Source organism: Meriones unguiculatus, chromosome 8 (assembly GCF_030254825.1).
Source record: "Meriones unguiculatus strain TT.TT164.6M chromosome 8, Bangor_MerUng_6.1, whole genome shotgun sequence".
Lineage (NCBI taxonomy): Eukaryota > Metazoa > Chordata > Mammalia > Rodentia > Muridae > Meriones > Meriones unguiculatus.
In genome coordinates this window covers 77,156,013-77,182,956 of record NC_083356.1, presented here as the reverse complement: position 1 = coordinate 77,182,956, position 26,944 = coordinate 77,156,013, and the positions used below count along the sequence as shown (strand labels likewise).

General features: G+C 44.1%; 2 protein-coding genes across 11 annotated transcripts in view; one reads left to right on the top strand and one right to left on the bottom strand.

Moving 5' to 3' along the window:
* Positions 1 to 1,088: 1,088 nt before the first annotated feature.
* Positions 1,089 to 5,527, bottom strand: Hspa5 (heat shock protein family A (Hsp70) member 5). Its single transcript, XM_021660941.2, has 9 exons — positions 5,405 to 5,527; positions 5,102 to 5,319; positions 4,763 to 4,994; positions 4,273 to 4,410; positions 3,764 to 3,876; positions 3,279 to 3,669; positions 2,895 to 3,132; positions 2,428 to 2,595; positions 1,089 to 1,995 (listed from the first exon to the last, which is right to left on the bottom strand). The coding sequence occupies exons 2-9, from the start codon at positions 5,221 to 5,223 to the stop codon at positions 1,433 to 1,435; spliced, it is 1,965 nt and encodes a 654-aa protein (XP_021516616.1). The 5' UTR covers positions 5,224 to 5,319; positions 5,405 to 5,527; the 3' UTR covers positions 1,089 to 1,432.
* Positions 5,528 to 18,898: 13,371 nt separating this feature from the next.
* The window catches only part of Gapvd1 (GTPase activating protein and VPS9 domains 1), a 79,313-nt gene continuing 71,267 nt past the window's right edge, over positions 18,899 to 26,944 (top strand). For 5 of the 10 annotated variants that reach the window (XM_060389996.1, XM_060389995.1, XM_060389991.1 and 2 more), the window contains exon 1: positions 19,488 to 19,652. The gene's annotated coding sequence lies outside the window, so the exon portion shown is untranslated. Of the gene's footprint in view, positions 19,038 to 19,357; positions 19,653 to 24,146; positions 24,236 to 26,944 lie in introns of those variants that run through there. The other 5 variants (XM_060389988.1, XM_060389989.1, XM_060389994.1 and 2 more) reach the window with 3 other exon arrangements.

Below are 26,944 nucleotides of genomic sequence, written 5' to 3'. Positions count from 1 at the left end.
ACTCACGTAGCTCTCACGAACTACATTAACTGAAGCTGGTATTTCATTAATCCTCCTGGCAGCCTGAGCCACTGCACCCATGTGGTGTTGGGTTATGGAATCCAGGGCTTTATGCACGCTGGACAAGTACTCTACCAATTGAAGTAAATGCTCAGACCATTAAGTATGCATCTTTTTTCTCTACATAGCCCTGGCTGGCCTCAAAGATCCTATCAAAGGTATAGGCCACCATACACTTTCAACTACATACCTTCAACCAAATACCACCCAATGAGAATGGGCCTGGATTTGATCTTACAACACAAAGAAAAATAAAGTACAAGTCCCTAAAAGTCACCAGGTCACTCAACTTTTTTCCAGTATAGATTAAACCCAGGGCTTCACACTAGTGCTAGGCATTCCCCACCAGAATATATACAGCCTCAGTTTCCTAAGCTAGGAAACTGAGCTTACCATCCTCCTGCCACAGCCTAGACTTGCAGGCCTAGCACTTCATCAATTCATAAGAGCATCCAGCCAGTTCCATAGCAGTACTTGTAACAAAGAGTGTTTACTTTTGTAATCAGAAAGTCACAGTGGTCCACGTGAATATGAGTTCAAGACTATAGTGTTCAAGGACAGCCAGGGCTACACAGAAACCTTATCTTAAAAAACCAGAAACAGACCAAAACACAGAAATCAATTTTACAAAGGATGAGCAGTATTTCAACCATGTTTGCCAGGCTCAGTGGCACATACCTGTAATCCCAGCACTGGGAAGCAGAGGCATCTCTGTGAGTTCAAGGCCAGCCTGGTCTACAAAGTGAGTCCAGGACAGCCAAGACTGCACAGAGGAAAAAACCCTGTCTCAAAAGACACACACAAAAAAACAAAAACAAAATTTCAACCATGTTCAAGAGAACTGGACTTAGGCACGGTGAAACCTTGCCTAAAGGAGTAACACAAACATCTCTGCCTTGCTGTTATAAAGCTAGACAAAGCCCTAGAGAGTGGTACCACTTGGCAGCATCACAAGCCCCCCTCCCCTGCCCACATCCAAACTAAAAGATGGTTATAATTAAAAGCTTTTCACAAAAATTAGACCAGTGTAAATAACAAACATTTATTGGTGTCATTTATGGTAGAAAAAAAGTTCCTACACCAGATGTACATGACCCAATTGTTAAATAAAACATATCCAAGGTGAACACACACCCTGACCCAGCTTTCCCCAAACTTTTAAAATAGCCAATTCCTCCTCTCCCCCACCCCAAGACATGTGAGCAACTGCTAATGAAAAGCAGTAAACAGCCACTTGGGCTATAGCATTTTCAACTCCACTCTGAGGTGAAGATTCCAATTACATTCGAGACTTAAGTTCTCTTACTTTTCTCCTAACGAAAGTTCCTGAGTCCAGTATTTACAATATTACAGCTCTAGCAGATCAGTGTGCCTACAACTCATCTTTTTCTGATGCATCCTCTTCGCCAGCTGGGGGAGGGCCTGCACTTCCATAGAGTTTGCTGATAATTGGCTGAACAATTTCTTCTAGTTCCTTCTTTTTGGCTTTAAAGTCTTCAATGTCTGCATCCTGGTGGCTTTCCAGCCATTCAATCTTTTCCTCTACAGCCTTCTCCATGGTTTCTTTATCTTCAGAAGAAAGTTTGCCTCCCAGCTTCTCTTTATCTCCAATCTGGTTCTTGAGAGAGTAAGCATAGCTTTCCAATTCATTCCTGGTGTCAATGCGCTCTTTGAGCTTTTTGTCTTCCTCAGCGAACTTCTCAGCATCATTAACCATCCTTTCAATTTCTTCAGGAGTCAGACGATTTTGGTCATTGGTAATTGTGATTTTGTTTTTGTTTCCTGTACCTTTGTCTTCAGCTGTCACTCGAAGAATACCATTAACATCTATCTCAAAAGTGACTTCAATTTGGGGTACCCCACGGGGAGCAGGAGGAATCCCAGTCAGATCAAATGTACCCAGAAGATGGTTGTCTTTTGTTAGGGGTCGTTCACCTAGAGTAACATAAGAAAAACTTGTTATTGACAAGACTTAGTGCACCAGTATCCCTACAGTACTGGACCAAGAGCAGCAACTCACTGGGTACTACTACTTTTAACTGAATTTCATCTCATTTTGTTTGTTTTTCAAGACAGGGTTTCCTTGTGTAGCCTTGGTTGTCCTGGACTCACTATGAAGACCAAGCTGGCCTCGGAGAGCTGCCTGTATCTGCTTCCCCAAATGCTTGGGTTACAGGCGCCACCACCTGGCCCAGCCTAACTTAATCTCTTAAAACTACTCTTGTTCTTGTATTCCAAAAGCCAGGACAAGAATGCTAAGTACTGAATCTAAAATTCAACACTTCTTTCTCTGTGCAGTTTAATAATATATTACTAAACCCACAGTCACATTCTTTCAAAACATATAATATTTGTAAATATAATTACCTTCATAGACCTTGATTGTTACAGTTGGTTGATTATCAGAAGCTGTGGAAAAGATCTGAGACTTCTTGGTGGGTACCACAGTGTTCCTTGGAATCAGTTTGGTCATGACACCTCCCACAGTTTCAATACCAAGTGTAAGGGGACATACATCAAGCAGTACCAGATCACCTGCAAAGGAGAATCGATCAGGTTAGCTTCTAATCAGGAACCCTAAGAGCACTACCAAGCAATCTCCCAATGAACTCCATCTTCCCACCGTCATTTGCTTAGGCTCTAACCACCAACTTTAGGGCAAATGAATTAACAGCTGCTAATGATCTTAACTAACCCTGACCTAAGTCTTGTCATCACTGTTCCTTATTTATTAGCTGTGTGACCCTTATGCCCCTAACCCTACAGCTTCCTAAAGCAGTAGTCTTCCCATCAAGCTACTCAAACATGTGAAAGATGCAGTGACAGCAGCCTACCTGTATCTTGATCACCAGAGAGGACACCAGCCTGGACAGCAGCACCATACGCTACAGCCTCATCTGGGTTTATGCCACGGGATGGCTCCTTGCCATTGAAGAACTCTTTTACCAGTTGCTGAATCTTTGGAATTCGAGTAGATCCACCAACAAGAACAATTTCATCAATATCAGATTTCTTCAGATCAGAGTCTTCCAACACTTTCTGGACAGGCTTCATGGTAGAGCGGAACAGGTCCTAGCAAAAAAAAAAAAGAAAGAAAGAAAGAGAGAGAGAGGGCATGGTTACTGTGATGCTAACTGTAATTAGACACTGTTTAGTGATCCAGGCATCCTCAACTCCATAGTCTACATGGATCTCATTAGCATTATCAAGGAGCATACCATATTCAGCTCTTCAAATTTGGCCCGAGTCAGGGTCTCAGAGAAGTCTTCTCCTTCGAAGAAGGACTCAATTTCAATCCTTGCTTGATGCTGAGAAGACAGGGCTCTCTTAGCCTTTTCCACCTCACGCCGGAGTTTCTGCACAGCTCTGTTGTCTTTTCTAACATCTTTACCAGTTTTCTTTTTGTACAGCTTGATGAAGTGTTCCATAACCCGCTGATCAAAGTCTTCCCCACCCAGATGAGTGTCTCCATTCGTGGCCACCACTTCAAAGACACCATTGTCGATGGTGAGAAGAGACACATCGAAGGTTCCACCACCCAGGTCAAACACAAGAATGTTCTTCTCGCCCTCTCTCTTATCCAGGCCGTATGCGATCGCAGCTGCTGTACTGTGAGAATGAAAAAGAGGAGGGAAGAAAGCTTAGTCAGGCTCACATTTCCCCTACTTGACAAATATGCTAGACCTCTGAGTTCCACACTTACGGCTCATTGATGATCCTCATGACATTCAGTCCAGCAATGGTGCCAGCATCTTTGGTGGCCTGCCGCTGGGCATCATTGAAGTAAGCTGGTACAGTAACAACTGCATGGGTAACCTAGAAGGATAAACAAAGATAATTTAGGTATACTTTGTCACTTCCCTGTCACCCTTATCAACTACAAGAAAACCACCACATCCATTTCTAAGCCAGCTTACTGATAAGGGTAGGAATCATACAGTTTTATCACTACAGAACTAAGTGATAACTCATATAAACTGACTAGCATTTACTTTGACCTCCCACAAAGCACTAAGTCCTTAAGCCTGACAAAAGTTGATGCAAGTCAAGATTAAAAGATTTTAAACCACAGGGGAGGAGAGAGGGAGCTACAGGGGGATACAAAGTGAATAAACTTTAATTAACTAAAATTAAAAAAAAAATTTAAACCACAAGTAAACCAGGAGGACAACTGTAATCTTAAACACCTAACACTTCCACACATCTATTTACCTTCTTCCCCAAATATGCCTCAGCCGTTTCTTTCATTTTAGTGAGAACCATGGCAGAAATTTCTTCTGGAGCAAATGTCTTGGTTTGCCCACCTCCAATATCAACTTGAATGTATGGTTTAGTTTTCTTTTCAACTACCTATGGCACAAAATAATTTAAAGGTAATTTTTCCAAATCAAGAACAATGGCACCAAACTTCTCTTCCCGATAGTTTGATTCGTTTTGGTCCCTTAGGAAATCTTGACAAAAACTGAGCACAGCAATACAGTACCTAGACTGCCAGTTTTAAATTAATCTCTTTCAACCTTTAAACATTGTAACAACGTGTCACGTTTTAGAACTTACTAAAAACGACGACGCGTATAACCGTTACATAAATTCCGATCTCATCCTTTCAGTCGTTTGAATATAGTTTTCCGGCCAAGTCTGAACGCCTAAATACTCCACCACCCTAGCCGCCCCATCAGCACGGGAAAAAACCGGGTCGGACCTTGAACGGCAAGAACTTGATGTCCTGCTGCACTGAAGGGTCATTCCAAGTGCGTCCGATGAGGCGCTTGGCATCGAAGACCGTGTTCTCGGGGTTGGATGTGAGCTGATTCTTGGCCGCATCGCCAATCAGACGCTCGCCTTCGGGGGTGAAGGCCACATAGGACGGCGTGATGCGGTTGCCCTGATCGTTGGCTATGATCTCCACGCGGCCGTTCTTGAACACGCCGACGCTGACGGAAAAACCCCACAGAAAAGCAATCAGCACCTCACTTTCTCACGCTAGCCCAGGAGGCCACGCCCCACTCTCCCCCCACCTCCTCCGGCAAACGCCACCTACCAGGAATAGGTGGTCCCCAAGTCGATGCCCACCACTGTGCCCACGTCCTCCTTCTTGTCCTCCTCCTCGGCCCGCACCGCGCACAGCAGCAGCAGCGCCGCCGCCACCACACTCAACTTCATCTTGCCGGCGCCGTGGGCCAGTTGCTCAGCGATCGGTCGGGAGTCTCGGCAGTCCAGCAACAGGCTGCAGCCCGGAAGCGCGACGACGGTTCCGATCTGAGGGCGACGGGGGTGCCAGGGTCAGGAGGAGCTACTACGAACCACACTCAGGGGAGGCCTGCAAGCAGGCCGCGTCGCTTACCTCTCACACCCGCAACAGCCAGAGTCTCTCCGCCAGTGTAAGGTCGCCCAGTGCCTGGCGCGCCGTCGCCGACTCCGCTTATATATCCTCCCCCCAGCCCCGTCGTGGAGGCCTCTGATTGGTGAAGGGGCTTCTCGTTGGAGGCCGCCGATTGGTCCAAGCCACCAAGCTGGCCGCTGCCGATTCGAAGCGGCCTCCTCCGCAACTCGCGTCACTGCTACGCCCCCCAGGCTGACTCATTGGCTACTGGTCGTCCCTAACGGCCGCCTATAAGAGGCAGCATCCGCCCTGTGCGCTGCTCCTATTGGTTCAGCAGCTGCCTGTCCCTCGGGTGACCTCTCACCCCGAAACCGTTTCCGCCGGTAACCGTCCAGGTCCTCCCCTCACGCCGGCCCCGGGGGACTAGTGCGGGGTCTGCGCGTCAGTTCCCTTGGCCCGGTGGGAGTCGGGTGCTCCCTCTCTGGCCCTCGCTCCAAAGCAGTACGTCCTCCCAGGTTCCCTCGCGTCCTGAGCTGCCCGGCCACAGCTGTGAGGCCGGGAACACGTTTCTTGGCCCTAACTGGCTCCGCACGTTCTCGGGCGTCCGAGCGTCCGGGCCTTAGTCTACTCACCCGGCCTGGACGGGTGAGCTGGGGCCTGGTCTGGGTTCTGCCTCGCTGCGAATCCTGGCTCTTCTCGGCTAATCATGTTTCCCCTTCACCTCCAGGCCAGCTATATTTATCTTCCAGGTCTTTCTGATTTTTCCCTTTCCCGGGGTTGAGACCCAGGATTGTCCTGGTAATTGTAACCTAGTTCGGAGCCTCTTCTCCATGCGGAGTGTCAAACGAGCACTTTCCACCTTTGCATGTATCTTTTTTTTCTCTCTAGCTTGTTGCCCCTTACTGTTCCCTATTCTTATCTAGCATTTCGATTTGTGACTCGGGTTATCATTTACAAGTTCTTCCTCATCTCTTCTTGACACCATCCTACCCTGACTGAATGGAATAGTTCTGATAATGCCAAAGTCATTTAGCAGACAAAAAAATAATTGTCTTGCTGATGCTTTATTATTGTATACTAACAGTATGTTGCAAAAAATTTACGGAAGCTACTACTTAAACTTAGGTATCTCATTGCTTCTTTTGTTTAATTTGTTTGTTTTTGCGGGAGGGCATTGTACACAAGGCCCAAACCGGTCTGGAACTACTGATCCTCCTTTCAACACTGTTATACCTGTTTTCCGTGCGTCATTTAGTCGGTCCTTAGCAGGTCTTTCCCATTTTCCAGAAGAGATCTTTGAGACCAAAAATGATTAAGTAGAGTGATCATTGACTGATGACTGTTGGGAATAAAGTTGATAACCTGGTTGGTTTTACTCCATAGCTTATTTTTTTTTTTCTCCTTTTTTTAAAGACAAGGCCTCATGTAGCTAGCCCCAGCTGGCCTCAAACACTGTGTGGCAGAGAACTTCGAACTACTTATCCTTCTGCCTATACCTCTCTAGTGCTGAGACCAACAGGCATAAGCATACATTACCATGCGCATTTGGGACTTGAGCCCAGAACTCTGCATGCGAGGCAACTGACATCCATGCCCTGGCCTGGAGTTTGGCATATAGACCAGGCTGGCCTTGAACTCTCAGATCTACCATTGATGCCTCCCAAGTGCTTATAGAGGATACTTAGGACTTTATCACTGGCAGAAAATGTCTCCATTATTCCTATTAAATGTATTCTGAACTTCATGAGTACACTGTACAAAGCATATTGAAACATCACCCACAGTCCACTAGAATGTGGAGCCTATGAGTCAGTGTTCAGGAATTTTCTCCTTTCAAAATTCCTCAAGGGCTGTGCTAGTGACTCAGTCAGCTCCATCCTTGCTATAGAGGTTGCATCATACAGCTCTTTGAGTAAGGCTTGTAATGCTGTCATAACATTGATTTTCCTTTGGGTTGCATCAGTCAAGTATCATGATGGAAATCACCAAACCCGGTTTACTGTGCACACCTTCTTGAAGCCCAGCACTCAGGTGGCAGAGCAGGGGATCTTTGTGAGTTAAGAGGCAGGCCAGACCCGTCTACACAGTTCCAGGACAGCCGGAGATGCACTTGGGGGCGGGGTGTCAAAATCACCATTTGTCCACATTGCAGCTTCATGTCGTTTTAAGCATGTCTGTATCACGGTCTGTTTCCACTAAAGCACAAAACTCAGTTTCATACCCTCTCTCTCTCTTTTGAGACAGTGTTTCTTTCTAGTTTTCCCTGCCCTGGACTCACTTTGTAGACCAGGCTAGCCTCGAACTCACAGAGATCCACCTACCTTTGCCTCCCACAGTGCTGGGATTACAGGCGAGCACCATTACTGGCCAGTTTTCATCCTCTCTCTTGAGCGATGAAGTAAATGCTTGCAACTAATTTTTCTGACATTTAAAAAAGTGATACCTGAGTCAGACCTGGTGGCACAGGCCTGCAACCCCAGCTGTTCAAGAGGCTGATAGGCAAGAGGATCACAAGTTCGATGCCTGCCTGGACTACGGAGTAAATTCAAGGCCAGCCTGAGACATTTAGTGAGAACCCTGTTCAAAAGTAAAAGGAAAGCCAGGCTCTATGCTGCATGCCTGTAATCTCAGCACTAAAGGAGACAGAGGCAGGCAGATCGAGGCCAGCCTGGTCTACAAAGCGAGTCCAGGACTGCCAAGCTACAAGGCTACACAGAGAAACTGTTTCTTTAAAAAAAAAAAGTAAAAAGAAACTGGAGATACAGCGCTGTGTTAAAGCACTTGCCTGGCATACTTGAAACTCTGGTCTCAGTCCCCAGTCTCTCTCTCTCTCACACACACAATATTGCTAACTTCATTTTGGGTTGGGTTGGGTTAGGTTGAGATGGGCTCATGTAGGCCAGGCTTGCCTCCAGTACTCTTTGTAGTCAAGCCAGACTTGAACTCCTTATCCTTCTGCCCCACCTCCCAAGTGCTGGATTAAAAGTATGTCACCAAGTCAGGCTATCTGACAACCTCTAAAGAGTAATGTATGTCAGTGGCTATCGTAGCTTTTTCTTCCTTTCTTTTTTGAGACTGTTGCTAGCTATGCATACTACATTTTCCTGGCTGTCCTGGAATATGCTATAAAGATTCAGCTGGCCTTGAATGTTCAGAGATCCCTGCCTCTGCCTCCCCAGTGCTGTGATTAAAGTCATGAGCCACCATGTCCAGCTGTGGTCTCCTTTAAAATTGGAGCTAGGAAGATGCTCAGGGGTTAAGAGTAATGCTCTTTCAGAGGACCCAGGTTTAATTCCCAGCACCCACATAGCACCTCACAAACACTTGCAACTGCAGTTCCAAGGGTTCTAATGCCTTCTGGCTTCTGCAGGTACCAAGAATGCATGAGATGAAAGTATTTACCAATACATAGAAATATATATAGTTTTATAGAGAGAGACAATTATACATAGCATATAAAATTAATTTTAAAAGACTATATGGTTTTAAACACACACATTCCCACACATATATATAAAAAACTAGGTGTGGTAGCACAGGCATTTAGTCCCAGGATTTAGGAGGCAGAGGAAGGTGAGGTAGATTTCTTTGAGTTTCAGGCTAGCTTGGCCTTCAGATTGACTTCCAGGCTAGCCAGGCTATATAATGAAGTCCACTTTCAAAATAAATAAGTAAAATTCAAGTATTGAATGTATTCTGTCGTATACATTGTGGCATATTCTAAAGCACAATCATTGTGGCATTAAATAGGTAAGTATAAACACAAGTTGTAACCTTGCTGCTTTTCAGGTTTTTCTTTTTTTCACCCTTCTCCACCCCTTTTCTTCCACCCTTTCAACCCCTAACACTAGATAAGAGAGAAAAAAGATGGAGAGGAAAGAAAGAGATCACTGAATAAAGTCAGGGGTTGGAAAGGGGGCAACACTATTGTTGGTCTGCTTCCTGGGCCATCTAGTTTCTTGGGACAAGTTTGATCTTCACTATCAGGATATCTAATTTCTTCTTTTTTCTTCTTTGTGCAGGACTACTTAAAACAACAACAACAACAATAACCAACAACCAACTAACAAACCAACAACTCAGCACCTTTCTTGGGGACCTAGCATTTATATACCCTCTGAAGAGTTCCCAGAATTCCAAATGTCACACAATCACAGAAACTATCTGCAGCCGGCAAAATCACATTACCACCAGAGCATGTGGAAATCATAGTCGGCTGCTCCAGACAGTCCGAAGCAGCCCCATATCCCCACACCTGAGATTAAAACGAAGCCAGATCCTTATAATACTGCTGTGTTTTTTAGTGAAACCAAAATTCCAAAGTTCTCACTGCAACAAGTTATTTGCTGAATGTTAAAGGTGTAAGAGCTAGCCACTACGATCAGGGTATGCTGTTTCTTTGCTGTTTTGTTGTTGTGTTCTAGGTTTTTCAAGACAGCGTTTCTCTGCACCACTGCCCTGCTGCTGTTTTGTTTTTTGAGACAGGGTCTCTTATTCTGTGGTCCTGGCAGGCCAAAAATGACCTCCTGATCATCTAGCACCGGCCTCCTAAATTGCCGTTTAGGAGGTTGGAAACGTTTGATTTTTTTAAGGTTTTTATTTTATGCACAGGATATTTTGCCTGCATGTGTGTCTGTGCACCACATGCACCTTTGGAAGCCAGAAGAGGACGTCAGACCATTGTCAGCTGCTATGTGGATGCTCAAGAGGGGACCTTCTTTCAGAGGAGCGCGTGCTCCTGCGTGGGCCATCTCTCAAACTCTGGAAAGTTTGATGTTGAGCCTCTACAGTGTAGGCTATTATCTTTAACTTCAAGCTCAGAGGACAGAAAACAGTTATGTATTTTATAAATATTTCGATAAAGGAGCAGAGGCCTTTATCTAGTAATTTGAAGCAGCTCATTTTATATCTGTTCCTATGAGTAAGAAAATACTATTTTTTTTGGTGGTTTTCCGAGACAGTTTCTCTGTATAAGCCTGGCTGTCCTGGTGTCCTGCACTCCCTTTGTAGACCAGGCTGGCCTTGAACTCAAAGGGATCTGCCTGCCTCTGCCTGCCTTTCCTTCCTGAGTGCTGGAGCTACAAGCGTGTGCCACCGTGCCCTGTAAGAAAAAACCATTTCAGTCAGTAGTAAAGCGAAGCTAACGTAGGACTCACCAGGCTTCAATATCATTTAGGTTCTAGTTTAATCTATGTATTTGGGGTTTGAGGGGCTATTTGCTACTGGGTTTATCAGTCTAGCTGACTTCTGAGTGTTTGGGCATTCTCTTATCTCTGCAGTCATTTCCTGGTAGGAAAGCTGAAATTAGAGAAGCATGCTACTGTCTTGCTTTTGATGTTTGTTTTGAGGATCCAAACACTGGTCCTCACTTACACAGCACATGAGAGGCCAAGACAGAAAGATGAGTTCAAGGTCAGCCTGGGCTACATCAGGGACCCCATCTCAAAAAACAAAAGAACAACAACAAAACAAAAAACGAAAAAGGCAAAACTAAAAATTATGTTTGAGGAAATATACTGGAGCGTAAAGTCCACTTAATTTTGTATTTTAATTTAAGTACATACATGTATTTTAATTTAACTAGATCATATCTATGTGAGGTGGGTTTTGTTTTGTTTTTGTGTTTTTGAGACAGAGCTTCTCTGTGTATCCCTGGCTGTCCTGGACTCCCTTTGTAGACCAGGCTGGCCTTGAACTCACATAGATCCACCTGCCTCTGCCTTCCTGAGTGCGGGGGTTACAAGTGTACGCTACCGCACCCGGCTCAATATGTGAGATATTTTAATATAAAGAAATAGTTAGATGTACTACTTGTTTTGTTTTCTGAAACAGGATTCACAGACAGCCCTGGTTGCATGGAATTCATTAGGTATCTCAGACTGGATTCACAGAGATCTGTGAATCTGGATTCACAGACCTGCCTCTGCCTCCAGAGTGCTGAGATTACAGGTGTTCACTAGTGGACCTAAGTTAGACATGCCACTTTAAAAGCATTTCCAAAAATCTTTGACAAATTCAAAATAGTAACTAACTAATTTTCACTGAAATTAATCTTGAAAACTGACTCTCACAGTGGGTGAGATATCTAGAGTTTATTTAGAAGCCTGATTGTTACGGGGTGTTTACAAGAGAAGACTGCTTAGACTGGGGTTCAACACAACGGAAAGTATTAGCCAGTCAGTGACTACTCTGTGTGTTCAGGATCCCAGTGTAGCATCAAGCCTTTCCCAGGATGAGCTTTTAGTCACACACACACACACACACACACACACACACAAATAAAAATAACAAACAAGCAACAACAACAACAACAAAGACATGTTCTGGTTGACATCAGTTAATAAGAACAGTTAGCCAGAAGCAGAACTACAGAAGCCAAAAAGCAAGGTTGGTCATTTAGAGGCTCCCAGAACTGTGGGCTTTGATGAATTAGGCCTTTGTTTTAGTTTTGGCAGGTGGTGCTCTGTATGTGCTGAGCTTTATGGCCTAAATGGTACTTCCATCATGGAATCAGTTGTGCTAAGGTCTGGGGCCCTGTGACTTGATGACTTAGTTTGACCCTTGAATACCACAAGGTGGCAGGAGAGAACCAAGTCCTGTTAACTGGCCTCTGACCCCAAAGGCCTACACACACACACACACACACACACACACTGCACACATAGATACACACACTCCAACACACACAGGCTAATAAATAAAAGCAATAAAACCGAGTCTCCTGTAGTACCTTGATGGAAGAGTTTGATTAATAAATATGTTTTCTCAGGGCTGGCACATAGGCTCAGTGCTTAAGATCACTTCCTGCTCTTGCAGAGGACTAAGGTTCAGTTCCTAGTACCCAAATGGTGGCTAACAGCCATCCTAACTCCTGTTCCAGGGGATCCAGTGCCCCTTTTGATCTCTGTGGGACCAGGTCCACACATGTCATACATTCATACATGCAGGCAAAATACTCGTGACACATGAAATTAAAATAAATCTTTAAATATTTTAAAATATTTTCTCATAGTCTATGTGAGGAATGCTAACACTGCTCCCCACCTCTCAGAATATTTTCATACACATTAACTCATCTTAACAAGACAGCAAAACATTAAACAGTGACGAACCTGAGGCTAAGCCTCCTTTTCTTTCCAAAGTCATGCACCTGTATCTTTTCATCTGGTGCTACACTCTCCAGGAAAACATGTGAGGGCTGGGGAGATGGATTAGCAGTTAAAAGCACTGGATGCTCTTGCAGCGGACCTGGGTTCAATTCCCAGCTCCCACATGGCAGCTCACACCTGGCTATAATTCCAATTCCACAGCGTCTGACACCCTTACACAGACATGTATGCAGGCGAAACACCAATAAATGCTCTAAAAATAAATAAGTATTTTTTAAGAAGAAAGAAATCGTGTGAGCAAGCGTCAGTGCGGGTCTAAATGGTCACTTTCTTTACTAGACAGGGCTTTCTCTTTCCCTCCTGCCCTGTACCTCTGGAGTGTTTTTAGGAAAGAAAGCCTGAAATCCCAACACTCAGGAGGTTGAGGCAGGTGGATGGTGAGTTCAGGGCTAGCCTAGACCACACAGAAAGATGTTCAGTATAAGCCAAGCATAGTAGCTATTTCTACAACGCAGGAGCTGGAGACAGAAGAATTGCCACAAGTTTAGGTGAGTGTGGGTTACATAGTGAAGTTGGGCAGTCTGAGCTAATGAATGAACCTTGCTCTTCTAAAAGAAACAAAGAAACAAAGCAGTAAGGTCTCTCAGGGTGAAAGGCACCTGCCACCAAGTCAGACAACCCGAGTTTCATTGTGAGAACACATGTGGTGGAATGTGTCTTTGGAGGCAAGAGCCTTGATTCTCTCATTGTACCTTGCTGAGGCAGGATTTCTCTAGTTTCTGCACCTGCTTACTCAAGGCTAACTGGCCTACAAGCCTTCAGAGGATGCTCCTGTCTCCAACACACATTTCACAGGAGGAGTACTGGGATTATAGGAGCAAGGCACTGCAGCTGACTTTTATGTGGGTTCTAGGGATCAAGTGCCCAGACAAACTCATGCAACCTGCAGTTTGGGCAGCTGATCCATCTACCTGGTCCCATTATTGTAGATTCTTCCCTGCCCCCCATTATTGTAGATTCTTTTGTTGTTGAGTTTTGTTTGCTTGTTTGGTTGGTTGGTTGATTTTTTTTCTTTATTCTTTTTTTAGACAGTGTTTATTTGTGTAACTTTGGCTGTCTTGGAACTCACTCTGTAGACCAGGCTGGCTTCAAACTCATAGAGATCCACCTACCTCTGCCTCCCAAGTGCTGGGATAAAAGGTGTGCACCACCATTTCCAGGCTATTATAGATTCCTTTTTGGGGAAGGGGGATTCAAGACAGAATTTCTCCGTGTAGCCTTGGCTGTCCTGGACTCTGGACTTTCTTTGTACACCAGGCTGGCCTCAAACTCACAGTGATTTGCTCTGCCTCCCTGAGTGCTGGGATTAAAGGCACACACCATGACAACTGGCTATTATAAATCTTGATGCAAATGTTTTCATTCCATACCTTGTGGGATGTGCACTAGCATCTTCTTATGGTTTTTCATCACTAATAAGATTTATCTATTGAGAGCCAGGTATGGAGGGGCAGAAGCTAGTGAATCTCTATGAATTTGAGGCCAGCGTAGTCTACATAGTTAGTTTTAGGCCAGCAAGGGTTACACAGTGAGACCCTTTCTCAAAAAACAAAAAACAACAAACAAACAAACAACCCCACACACGCATCCATTTGGTTTTAATTTACATTTATTTATAGTATGGGGGGTGGTGGTAAGAGGTTGTATGTATGTGGCCATGGACGTACTATAGTGTTCATGGATAAGTCAGAGGAAAGCCAGGCATGGTCGCACACGCCTTTGATCCCAGCACTCAGGGAGGCAGAGGCAGGTGGATCACTGTGAGTTCCAGCCCAACCTGGTCTACCAAGTAAGACCAGGACGGCCAAGGTTACACAGAGAAACCCTGTCTTGAAAGCAAACAAACAACAAACGAGAGCTGGAGAGATGGCTCAGAAGTTAAGAGCACTGTCTGCTTTTCCAGAAGTCCCAAGTTCAACTCCCAACATCCACATGGTGGCTTCCAACCATCTGGTGCCCTTTTCTGCATGTAGACACACATGCAGGCAGAACATTACATACATAATTAAAAAAAACTTAAAAAAAGAAAAACAAACAAACAAAAAACCCAAAACAACAACAAAACTAAGCCAGAAGGACTCAGTTCTTGCCTTCCACATGAGTTCTAGGGATAGAATTCAGGTTGTCAGGCTTGGAAGCAGCCACTTTTACCAGCTTCCCCCAACCACAGACACACTTTTTCTTTTTTTAAACAGTGTCCCACTAGGCACTTCATGCTGGCCACCTGCTTCAACCTCCCAAGTGCCTGAATTACAGGTATATGCCACCAAAACCACCCAGACATATGTGTGTACATCTATCTTTTTATTTTCATTGTTAGGGATCGAACTCATGGCTTTGCATATGCCAGACACACGCTTTAACTCTCAGCTATATCTCCAATCTCATGAGTGTGTGTGTGTGTGGTGTGTTTTGTTTTACGGCAGGGCTTCTCTGTGTGTAGCCATGGATGTCCTGAAACTCACTCTGTAAACCAGGCTAGCCTTGAGCTCACAGAGATCTGCCTGCCCATGCTTCCCAAGTACTGAGATTAAAGATGTGTGCTACCATCCCTGCCTTCAAACATACATTTTATTTATTTTTGTTTTCTTGAGACAGGGTTTCTCTGTGTAGCCTCGGTTGTCCCTGACTCACTTTGTAGACCAGGCTGGCCTTGAACTCACAGTGATCTGTCTACTTCTGCCTCCTGGGGTGCTGGGATTACAGGTGTGCGCCACTGTGCCCTGCTCTTCCTTTCTTTTTTGAGACTGGGTCTCACTATGTAGCCCTGGCTGTCTTGGAACCCACTGTGTAGACCAGGCTGATCCCAAACTCACAGAGATCCACCTCTTCTGCATCTCAAGCGCTGGGATCAAAGGTGTGTGCCACCATGCCTGGCCCTCGTGATCTTTATTCACTAATCTGTTGATGGGTATCTAGGGTCCTGACTGTTGTAAACAGTGCTGAGATAAATATGGATGTGCAGGTGTCTTTGTAGGATGTTTGGATTCTGTCAGAAGTCTCTGTCTGGATCATATGGAAGCTCTATTTTTAGAATTCTAAGGGCTCTCCTTACTGATTTTCAGGGTGACCATACCAGTGACTATTCCGTTTTGTTTTTTGTTGTTGTTGTTGTTGTTGTTGTTGTTTTTGTGTGTGTGTGTGTGTTAGCACTGGGATCTCCAACATACCATTGCTTTATAACTCCAGCCATCTTATTTATGTCTTACTATGCAGCTCTGGCTGGCCTGGTATTTTCTGTGTAGACCAGGATGGCCTTAGACTTACAGAGATCTACCTGCCTCTGCCTCCTGGGTGCTGAGAGTAAAGGAATGAGCCATCGTATCCTGCCAATGAGGTCATTCTTTAGGTACTAATAAGGAAAGATGCCCAAGATGTACTGTTCAATAAAAAGATAGTTGGAGAACATAAGATAGGATGTAAAAAGTGATCTTGTTTGCACCAAACAGACACACACAAACTGAGAAGGATGGCTTTCTCTGTGTAGATCTAAAAAGAAGTCAAGGGGAATTTTTTTTTTCTCTCTTTGGCTTTATTTTCATAACTACTGAATGGAATACAGATGTTGCCATCTATCTCTGTTTTGTGGTTAAAATACTACCTATTTTAATGGTAAATATTTAATATTATGTCCTAGGTAAATTTTGTAAATCTTCTCTTTTTTCCTTTTCATCTTTTCTTCCTAATCCTTTCTTTCTTTTTCAAGACAGGGTTTCTCTGTGTAGCCCTGTCCTGGAACTTGCTCTGTAGATCAGACTAGCCTCCAAACATAGAGATTCACCTGCCTCTGCCTCCTGAGTACTACTCAGGAGGTGTGCCAGCACCTCCTGCCTTTTCTTTCTTCTCTCTTTCCTCTCTTTCCTTCTTTCTCCCTCTCTTTCTCCCTCTCTTTCGCCTTGTTATTGCTTTAATTTTTTTTAAATTCATCACATCTAATTAATAATAAAGTCTGGCAGATCACCCAGTTTTTGTTTGCTTGTTTTGTTTTTATCTTACTTCTCTAAGACTAGCTAGGCATACAAGGAATGAAAGCAGTTATTAGACTTTAAATTCTGAGTTTGTCACTGCTGTGTGACTCCAAGGCAGAGTACTGCAGTGGACAGCATGGAACTGGGGGTCGGAACATCTGAACTCATGAAGATCCAATATGATATGAACTATTACTGTTGTGGTCAACTGAGACAAGGTCTCACTCTCCAGGGTAGGCTGGTGTCAGGCTTGTGACCTTCCTGGTCAGCATCCTAAGCACTGACATCACATGTATGTACCACCATCCCCAGCACAATTCAGCGAGAATTTCTGACTGTGCACAAATAATTTTCTATACCTGTATATCATGGTTGGCTGAGTTGTGTATCAGGAAGAAAATGGTTTTGGATACAGTTCATTGTTTTTGTTTATTTATTCTTGGGAGATTTATATATTTATTCTTCGGATATGTTGACTTCAAACTCTCCCATTCTGTCTCCATGTCACAAATGCTGCCATTACAGGCATAAACCACCACACCCAAACAACAGTAAGAAAAAGTATCAGTATGACAAGTTCTAGAAAGTGTTCTCCCTACAGAGCAGCACTATGTACTAAATTATGACAATTTTTTTTTCCAAATTAGTCTTGACCATATTTTATTTTCCCACATATAATAGCTACACCAGAGGCTGCTAGAGTCACTGTTGTAGTGATTCACAGTTCTGCTAAGAATGTTACACTCTTTGGGAATGTTGAAGGGAAAGGTTAAAAGCTGTCCATCAAGTTTAGGTGCTTCATTTGTAGGTGAGAGAACAGGGCTCAGACCAGTGAACTGAACTTTCTTGCTCTCTTTTCACTTACAAGGCACAATCTACTTTCTTCAGGGCTCTTAAGAGCCCTTAGTACTTTTCTCTCTCACACTCTTTAGTACCTTTCTCTTCTCTTAGTTCCTTTCTCACACACTTATACGTTCACACTATGTGTGTCTGTATACATGCATTCATATATGTATTTTCACAGTGGAGGTCAGAAGACATTACAAGAGTCATTTCTCCTTCCACCATGGGGCCCTTGGCCTCAAACTCTTGTGGTCAGGTTTGGTGGCTTTGAAGGCCTTTCCTTTACCCCTGTGCTCTGGAGCCTTTGAACACAGTCTTTTGTTCAAGCTGGGTTCTTTCTTACACAATCTACACATTTCATTCTTCCCTCCTCTTTTAGGGATTTTGGGGTTTCTTTTCTTCCTCCTCCTCTTCTTCTTCTTCTTCTCTTCTTCTTCTTCTTCCTTTTTTCTTCCTCCTTCTCCTTCTTTCTCCACAGGGTTTCTCTGTATAGCCCTGGCTGTCCTGGACTCACTCTGTAGACCAGGCTAGCCTCGAACTCAGAGATCCACCAGCCTCTGCCTCCTGAGTGCTGAGATTATAGGCATGTGACACAGCTAACTGCCTCATCTCCTACCTTGAAATCCAGCCACAATCAAAACTCTTTTTCTTTTCTTTCTTCTTTTCTTCTTTGTTCTTTTGAGACAGGGTCTCTCTGTATAGCCCAGGTTATCCTGGAACTCACAGAGATTTGCCTCTCTCTGCCTCCCAAGTGCTAGGATTGAAGTCATGGGCCACCGAGCCCAGCCTAGGTCCTGATTTCTTAATTTGAGGAAGTCTCTTCCTCTGGAATCTCATAACACTTTGTAATTCTTCATAGTACTTTGTAATTTAGTTTATTGTTGCAATTCTCAATCTATGGGAGTTCTTCTCACTTTAGACTGTAAATTGTATCCACTTGATTCTTCATCTCTCCTTGGTGCTTCTAGACTCTGTAGAATGGCAGCATGGTACCCATAACATGTGACCAGCTGACGGAAAACTATTCTAATGAAGTGGCAAATAGGAAGCAAATTCTGCCCCAAAACAAACAAACACACAAACAAAAAATTCTTACAGGAAAGCTCAGGCCAGCCTAGAAATACTATGTAGTTCAGGCTGATTTAAACGCTTGTCTAATTTTCCCTGAGACTTACCTCAGCCTTCCAAAATGCTGAAGTTACAGGTGTGAGCTACCATGCCAGTTAAATTCTGATGATTTTTAACGGAGGTGTATGGAAGAGTGATGGAAAAAGCAGTCTGGAACCTGATTTACATTTGAAATTGTTGGGACACTTACACACCCCGCCCCCTTTATTTTTGGCGGGAGACTCCTGGTGCTGGAGGATAGGTTCATTGCCTTCAATGTTTTAAAGAGCTGTCAAGTGGAGCAAGGAAGATTCCTTGCTCCCGGCAGCGTAACTGCTAGCAAAGGGAGAAAAGAGAAGGGAAGCAGATTTGAGCTCAGCAGGAGGCGGAACTTTCTAACCTTTAGAACTGTCTAACGGAGGAGCAGGCTGCACTTTTTAGAGGTAGTAAGCTGCCTGATATTGGACACTCCGAAACAGAAGTAAGACAGGGAAGGCCATCTAGCTGAACGTGCGGGAGTATATTCCTGCCTCTGCCTGGGCGGAAGCTACACTGACCATTTTTAAGGTATGTTCTAATTCTAAGGTTTCTCTCACTGTTGGCTTCTCCTAGCATGACGCGTCACGTGTCGTTTTTGTTAAAAAAAAAAAAAAACCATTTAATGTAACTATGGTTTACAATAAAAGTCGATAAAAGAAGTAGGAAATTGGAATTAATACTAAAAATGAAGATAGCGATCAATTGGCGTAGCTTTTAAGTGAAAGGGAGTGTACGTGTAAAAGAGAGAGAGAAAGAGAGAGAGAGAGAGAGTGAGAGAGAGCGAGATCACTGGATGATGGCCCGGGCAAGAGAGGAGTGTCATTTTTTTTCTCCACTCGTCTTCTTCGGCACCAGGGACACGGAAGGGTGAGGGAGGGGGCTCTGTGGCCAGGTCCAGGCCAGGCGGCTCGCGACCCGGAGCGGAAGGGCGGCCGCAGCCCGGACCACCGTTCCCAGGGGCCCCCGCGGCGCCGCGCACGCGCACTGGCGAGGGGGCAGCGCCGCCGCAGGAGGCAGGGAAACCGACTGGCGATCTGTGGCGGCGGCTGGGCGGCGGTGGCAGTTCGCAGCGAGGGCGACGGCTCCGAGGCCGAGTGGCCGTCCGGCGAGGACCTGGGCTCCGTCCTCCGCATGACCTCCTCGGTGAGTGCGCGTCCCCGGGCGGCTCGCTCCGCGTGCGCCGCAGCGTGTTCCGTAGCCGCGCCGTCCGGCCTAGCCCCGCAGTCCGCGCCTGACGGCCGCCCCGCCCGGTGCCCCGGGCTCCGGGCCTGCTCCGCGCCCGGCGACGCTCGGCTGGGAAGCCGCGCGGCCGGGCCCCGGGAGAGGGGTGGCGGCGTGCGGGCCCCGGCGGCCGGCCCGAGGTGGCGGGGGCGCGGGGCTCCCGGCGGGGGATGGGGCGTGAGCGCGAGGCGGCGGGAAGGGGCGCAGTGGCGCGGGTCGCCTCCGTGGGCTTCCGGGGCAGGTGGGCCACCGAGCCCCGGCGGCCGGGAGCGGAATGGCTTCGAGCGCCGCCGCTGACGCGCCGGACGGACGCTCTGGGCTGGAGGCTCCGAGCTCCCGCAAACGCGCGCCGGGCTAGTGGTGGTCTGGAAGGTCTGGAAGTGTCCCTTCTTTCCACCTCTCTTCTTTCATCGTCGCCTTTTATCGAAGGGCAAAATTGTCACGGGTGCTAGCTGGGCAGACCGCAGAAACGAACGGGATTTTATGCATAATTTTAAATAAAGTGAGACAAGGTGAGGTGACAGATGAGCGGTAGGTACAAGGAGGACCTAAGCTTTTTTAACGTTAACGTTTTATTAAGCTCAAATTATAAAATGAACATTTTGAGTTTGAGCAAAAAGGAGGAGGGCTTGGAACTAGTTTTCAACTCGGGGTTCCTTAGTGGAATGAATGCAACTGGTCCGTTGTCGAGAATGAGGGTAAAATTACACCTTTATTTACAAACCAGTAATTGAAACTGTTGCCTTTATGAAAGCAGGCACCAAACTACAATAGTGCTAGAAATCCCTGTGAGGTTGCCACCAGTAGAAATTACAAATATTTTTGTGTCACGTTTATAGTTGGAGCTATGTCACAATGTATGTTTATTGATGACTTTGAGTTAGTTGCTGTTATAGCTTATGTAACAAGATATAAGTATACATGTTCAGTTTTTCATTTCGTAATATGTCAGTGTATAGGTTTTCTTTGTACTCATGAGTTTTGTGTTTGAAAGCAATTTGAGAAGGAGACTTAAGCTTCCCCAGACTATCAGACTATCAAACTATAGAGCTGAATCCATGGTACAGAATGATTCAGAATTCCTGAAATAAAGATAAGCTTTGGAGGGGACTTAGCAGTATCTGGATTTTGTAAAAAAGAATGAGAGCAGGATGGAAAAAAGAAATAAAAGCAGACAGAATTAGACTATGTGCATGCAAAAGAGTTTCATAATCAAGGACTTAATAGCTCTGTTGATCTGAAACTAAGTGTTTATACCAGGCTGGCTTCTAACCTGTGTGGTCCTTCTACTTCTATTTTCCGGTTGCTGGGGATATAGGTGTATGGCTCCACTCCTGGCCTTTTTTTTTTTTTTTTTTTTAACGTGAAGTGTACCAGAGTAGTTTTGAAAGATAGACCAGACCATAGCTATTTCATCTGGTGTACTGGAGAATCAGCAAAATACTGTGCTGAAGAAAGGGAAGTGAGTATTTTGGCCATTTGATTTTCCTGCTGAGGCATGCCTTCAAGCCCTTGAAGCTTGTGAAAGGAAATTTTAGTACTTGTTGGTTTTCTTTTTCTCTTACCTTCTTGTGTTTGTTGTATGGGTATGTAAGTGTTCATGTGTTTACATGTGTGTGCATGTGTTTTTGGAAGCCAGAGTTTCATGGTGAATATCTTACTTAGTTTTTGAGACAAGATCTCTTACTGGCTTACCAGCAAGCCCCAGTATCCTCTGCCTTTGCTGCCCCAGTACAGGGATTACAGGCACTGGCTGGCCTTTTTACATAGGTGCTGGGACTCAGAACTCAGGTCCTCATGTTTTGTGGAAAGCATTTCAGCAAATGAGCCATCTCCCTAGCCCTCCTCTTCCTTTTAAAAATAATGGGCTTTGCTGGGCATGGTGGCTCACATCTTATAAATAATCCCAGCACTTGGGAGGCAGAGGCAGGTGGATCTCTGTGAATTTGAGGCCAGCCCGGTCTACAAAAAGGGAGTCCAGGACAGCCAGTGCTATTATACAGAGAAACCCTGTCTTGAATATCCAAAAACAAAACAAAACAACAACAACAACAACAAAATGTTCTTCCTGTTCTGGCACTGTGCTGGTGGTACCTGCTCAGGGCCACAGGCAGTTTGGACAGGTATTCTCTTACTAAGTTGTCTTTATACACAGCTCTGTATGTTTTCCATTTTGTGACAGGGTCTCAAAGTTGCTCAGGGTATGGAACTTGCTGTGTAACCCAGACATCTCTCAACGTAGCAAATCTTTGTCCCCTACTCCTTTGTTTTCTTTATGCCATGTCCATCTACTAGAATAAGTGCTGCTGTGTAGTTGGTGCTCAGTAAACGGGCCATGGATAGGTGAGTTAATCAGTCTTTCTTCCCTCCCTTCCTTCATTTCTTTTATTCTCGTTCTCTTTTTAGCTCCTTCTGGCCTCCAGCTTCATATGTAGCTAGGATTTCTTTCTTTCTTTCTTCTTCTTCTTCTTCTTTTTTTTTTTTTTTAAGGTCTCACTATGTAGCCTTGGCTGTCCTGGAACTCACTTAGTGGAACAGACTGACCTTGAACTTCCTGTCCTTCCTCAGCCTTCTGAGTTGGGATTATAAGCATGTGTCTCCATGCCTGGCTCATGTAGGAAATTATTTCACAAACGCTATACAGTACTTGTGTGAGCATTTGTTTTCATGTGGGCATTACTTAGTAGCACATGGTGCCATGTACAATTTGGCTATACTCACCTTCCCATGATCATGAAGTGAAAGAGAAGTCTGTAGGTCAAGTTCTTTTTTGTTCTACTGAAGTTTCTTTTGCTTGTTTTTGAAAGCAGTGTCTTGCCATGTTCCAGGCTTTTGTGGAACTTGTCTTGGTCTCACTGACTCTGCTGTTTTGTTTTGTTTTGTTTTGTTTTTTTTAATTACTCTCTTACTTTCTATGCTGAGGGATATAAATCTGTTTTGTCAAAAAAGAAGAAAAGTAGTTCTAGAAGGTATATTGATGATAGTATTATTATTGAACTAGGGACATGCATTGAAATAAATGGTGTAGCATCTTCCATGGAATTAACTGTGTGTGTGTGTGATTGTGTAGCCCTGGTTTGCCTGGAACTTCTTATGTAGATCAGGTTGGCGTGCAGCTCACAGAGATACACCTGTTTCTGTCTTCCTAGTGCTGGGATTAAAGGCAGTCACCACTACACTCAGCTAATTAATTTTTTAATCTGATAATAATTGGTGAATATGTAGCAGAAATGATAATTTTAGAACTAGCCAGTGGAGATTTATTTGTAGTTCTGACTATTTGTAGTTCTTAGTGATGTTGAAACATTTGTAAGGGAATAAAGATGAAAGGTGGTGACAAAGGTGACTATATCTGTGAATCCTTATTATTATTCCTTCTTGTTTGTTGGTTGTTGTTTTTTGAGACAGGGTTTCTCTGTGTAGTCCTGGCTGTCCTAGGACTTGCCAGGCTGGCCTTGAACTTTGTGCCTCCCTCTGCCACCTGAGTAGTGGGATCAAAGGCGTGTGGCACCACTGTGCACCTTTTTTTCCTTTTTCTAAAAGCTGAAGCGGGACTGCTGGTGTAGCTTAATGGTAGAGCAGTGACCTAAGGGCCAGCGTGTGAAGCCTCCAGCATATGCAGGCTCACGTGATGGAGGAGAGCTGTGACGATGTTGTTCTGGAAAGCTGAGTACAGGTATTAAGTTCTCTAGCTCTTCTCTTTCCATTTTCTGTCTTTATTTCAGCCTGATGTGGTCCCAGCACTTAGGAAGCAGAGACTGGAGGGTCTTTGTTAGTTCAAGGCTAGTCTGATCCACATGGTAAGATCTAGGCTATCCAGAGCTACAAAGTGTTTTGTTTTGTTTTGTTTTGAAACAACGAAAAGTAAAAATATTTTCTTGCTTTTCTTTTTTTTCTTTCTTTTCTTTCTTTTGCTGTATTGGGGATAAGACCCTGGGGATAAGCCCTCAGCATAGGGCTCGCTTGCTTTACCATTGAGTTGGACCCTTAGCAACCAGTCATAGATACATATAGATAGATAGATACTGGTTGCATACATATACATATCTATATATATGTATGTGTATATATGTATAGGTACATATATATGTATATACAGGTAGTATACATTATACATATACACATATATGTATGTATACATACATATGGATATACATGTGTATATGTACAATGTATACTCATATGTATATATACATACATATGTGTGTGTATATATATGGCTGTCCTAGAATTTGCTCTGTAGAGCAGGCTAGCCTTGAACACACAGAGATCTGTGTGCTTCTGCCTCCTGAGTGCTGGGACCACAGCCATGATCTACTGCACCCAGCTAACCTGTCACATTTTTATAGCATCTGCATCAGTTGGTTGTCAAATACCATTTTCTTGCTTTTTATTTTCCTTATGATTTTCTTGCAGATGCTGGGAGTTGAACCCAAGATCTTGTCCTACTGAGTTATATCTGTCCCTTCAAATGCCACTGTATTTGGATTTGTCCTAGTGTTCTTGTAAGTCAAATTCAGATTAAACATTTTTTAGCTGGGATGCTAAAGTGATTTTAGGTCTCTCATTGTGGGTCATAAGATGATGCCAGTTTCATGATTGATACAAATTTGATTGATTGAGGAGTCTCACAAGATTTCTGTTGTAAAGGCATTTTTTTTTTCTTCCTTTTTAAAAAGTAATCTACTGTGGGCTGGAGAGAGGATTTAGCAGTTAAGAGCACTGTCTGCTTTTCCAGAGGTCTTGAGTTCAATTCCCAGCCACCACGTGATGACTCATAACCATCTATACTGGGATCTGATGCCATCTTCTGGCATGGAGGTGTACATGCAGATAGAGCACTCATATACATAAAATAAATATATTTTTAAAAGTAATCTGTGGAATAATAATCTTTTGTACTTTTTCAAAGTCTTTCTTTGGGGGGTTTATGTGCATGCATATATATATATATATATGCCAGAAACTGATGATGGGTGTCTTTATTGCTTTCCACCTTATGTTTTTGTCTGTTTTCTTGAGGCGAGGCAAGGTTTCTCTATGTAGCTCTAGCTGTCCTGAAACACTCTGTGTAGACTAGCCTGGCCTCTAACTCAGTGCTGGGATTACAGGTATGCATCACCACCACCCATCTTCCATCTGATGCTTTGAGACATGTTTTCTTGCTGAACCCTGGAGCTCACTGATTGGCTAGACTGGCTGTCAGCAAGCCCTTGGGATCCTCCTGTCTCTGCCTCCCCAGTGCTGGGATAGCAGCATGTGTTATCACAGCAGACTTTCTGTAGGTAATGGAATAGGATTCAGCACCCCATGCTTGCATTTTATCCATTGAGGAGACATCTCTCTAGGTCTTCTTTCCCTCCCTCCCTCCCTCCCTCCTTCCTTCCTTTCTTTCTTCCTTTTTTTTATATTTATTTATTCATTATGTATACATTCTTCTGCCTGCATGTACACCTGCACCAGATCTCATTGTAGATGGTTGTGAGCCACCATGTGGTTGCTGGGAATTGAGCTCAGGACCTTTGGAAGAGCAGTCAGTGCTCTTCACTTCTGAGCCATCTCTCCAGCCCCCCCCTTCCTTCCTTTTTTTGGTTTTTCCTTTTCTTTATTATGTATACAATGTTCTGCCTGCATGTACACCAACACGCCAGAAGAGGGCACCCCAGATCTCATCATAGATGGCTGTGAGCCACTATGTGGTTGCTGGGAATTGAACTGGAAGATAATCTCTGAGCCATCTCTCCAGCCCCCTGCCCCCTGAATGCTGGGATTAAACGTATGCACTACTACACAGCTGGAAAACTTTTTAGTTAAGTATTTGTTTCATATAAACTACCCAAACTAGTGTTTATAGAATGTCTTTCTTTTCTTTTTTTTTTTTTTTTTTTTTTTTTTTTTTTGTGAGACAGGGTTTCTCTGTGTAGCCTTGGCTGTCTTGGACTCACTTTGTAGACCAGGATGGCCTCAAACTCACAGAGATCTTTCTGCCTCTGCCTCCCAAAGTGCTGGATTACATGTATGCACCACTACAACTGGCTATTGTATTGAATTTCTTATGATTCCTAACTTCCTAAATAATTTTTTTTCAAGATGTTTTCAATTGTAAAGAAGCTAGAACCAGTAATTTCTTTATGGAATATACATTTTAGAAGTTGCTTAAGGGGCTGGAGAGATAGATCAGCAGTTAAGAGCACTGTCTGCTCTTCCAGAGGTCTTGAGTTCAATTCCCAGCAACCACATGGTGGCTTACAACCATCTATACCCTTTAATACCCTCTTCTGGCAGCATGCAGGTGTAACTACAGATAGAGCACTCATATTGATTAAATAAATAAATAATCTTGAAAAAAGTTGTTTTAATAAAAATAATATAAATAAAAAATAATAGTAGTAGTTATTACTAAATAATAGTAATTGTTATTATTTAAGATAGGGTCTCACTATGCATCCTTGGTTGGCCTGCAGCTTGCTATGTAGACCAGGCTGGCCTTGAACTCAGGAGAGATCTGCCTACCTCTGCCATTTGAGTGCTGGGATTAAAGGTGAGTTCCAGAACACCCAGGGCTACACAGAAAAATCCTGTCTTAAAAAACCAAAACCAACCAACCAAACAAACAAACAAAAACGACCTCACCCCACAAAAAACCCCAACTATTGTGTGTGTTGTTTTGTGTGTGTGTTGTTTTGTGTGTGTGTGTTCACATATGTGTGCTGTGGGTCACACCCAAAGCTTCATACATGCACGGCAAGTCTAGGCCACAGTTCTGCCTAAGCCTGTGAATGTGTTTATAAGCCCTTCTTAGTAAGCAGTTTTCTTAAGGCAAGGTTGTACTCATACTCTGTAACCATAATCTGAGTTGCCTGTCCAGAAAGGTGCTTGCTTAGTCTTGCACCTTTATAATTCTAGTACACCCACACAGAGGCTAGTAGAAAGCATGTCGTCAAACACGTTTAGTTCTTCTTCTGATGCTTATTAATGTGTATTTTATCAATTATTTCTGTGGTTCTTGAAGGATTAAGTGTGGCTTCCTATTGAAAAAGTGAAAATATTAAAAGGGAACCAAGGGCTAGTAACCCTTTTCTTCTGCATCATGATCAGAACCAAATAATACCCTCCCAAGCAATTATTTTCCTAAATTCTTGGTTTTTCCCCTTTACGGTGCTTTAGCTTAAATGCAGGGCCCCACACATGTTAGGCAAGCACTCCACCACTGA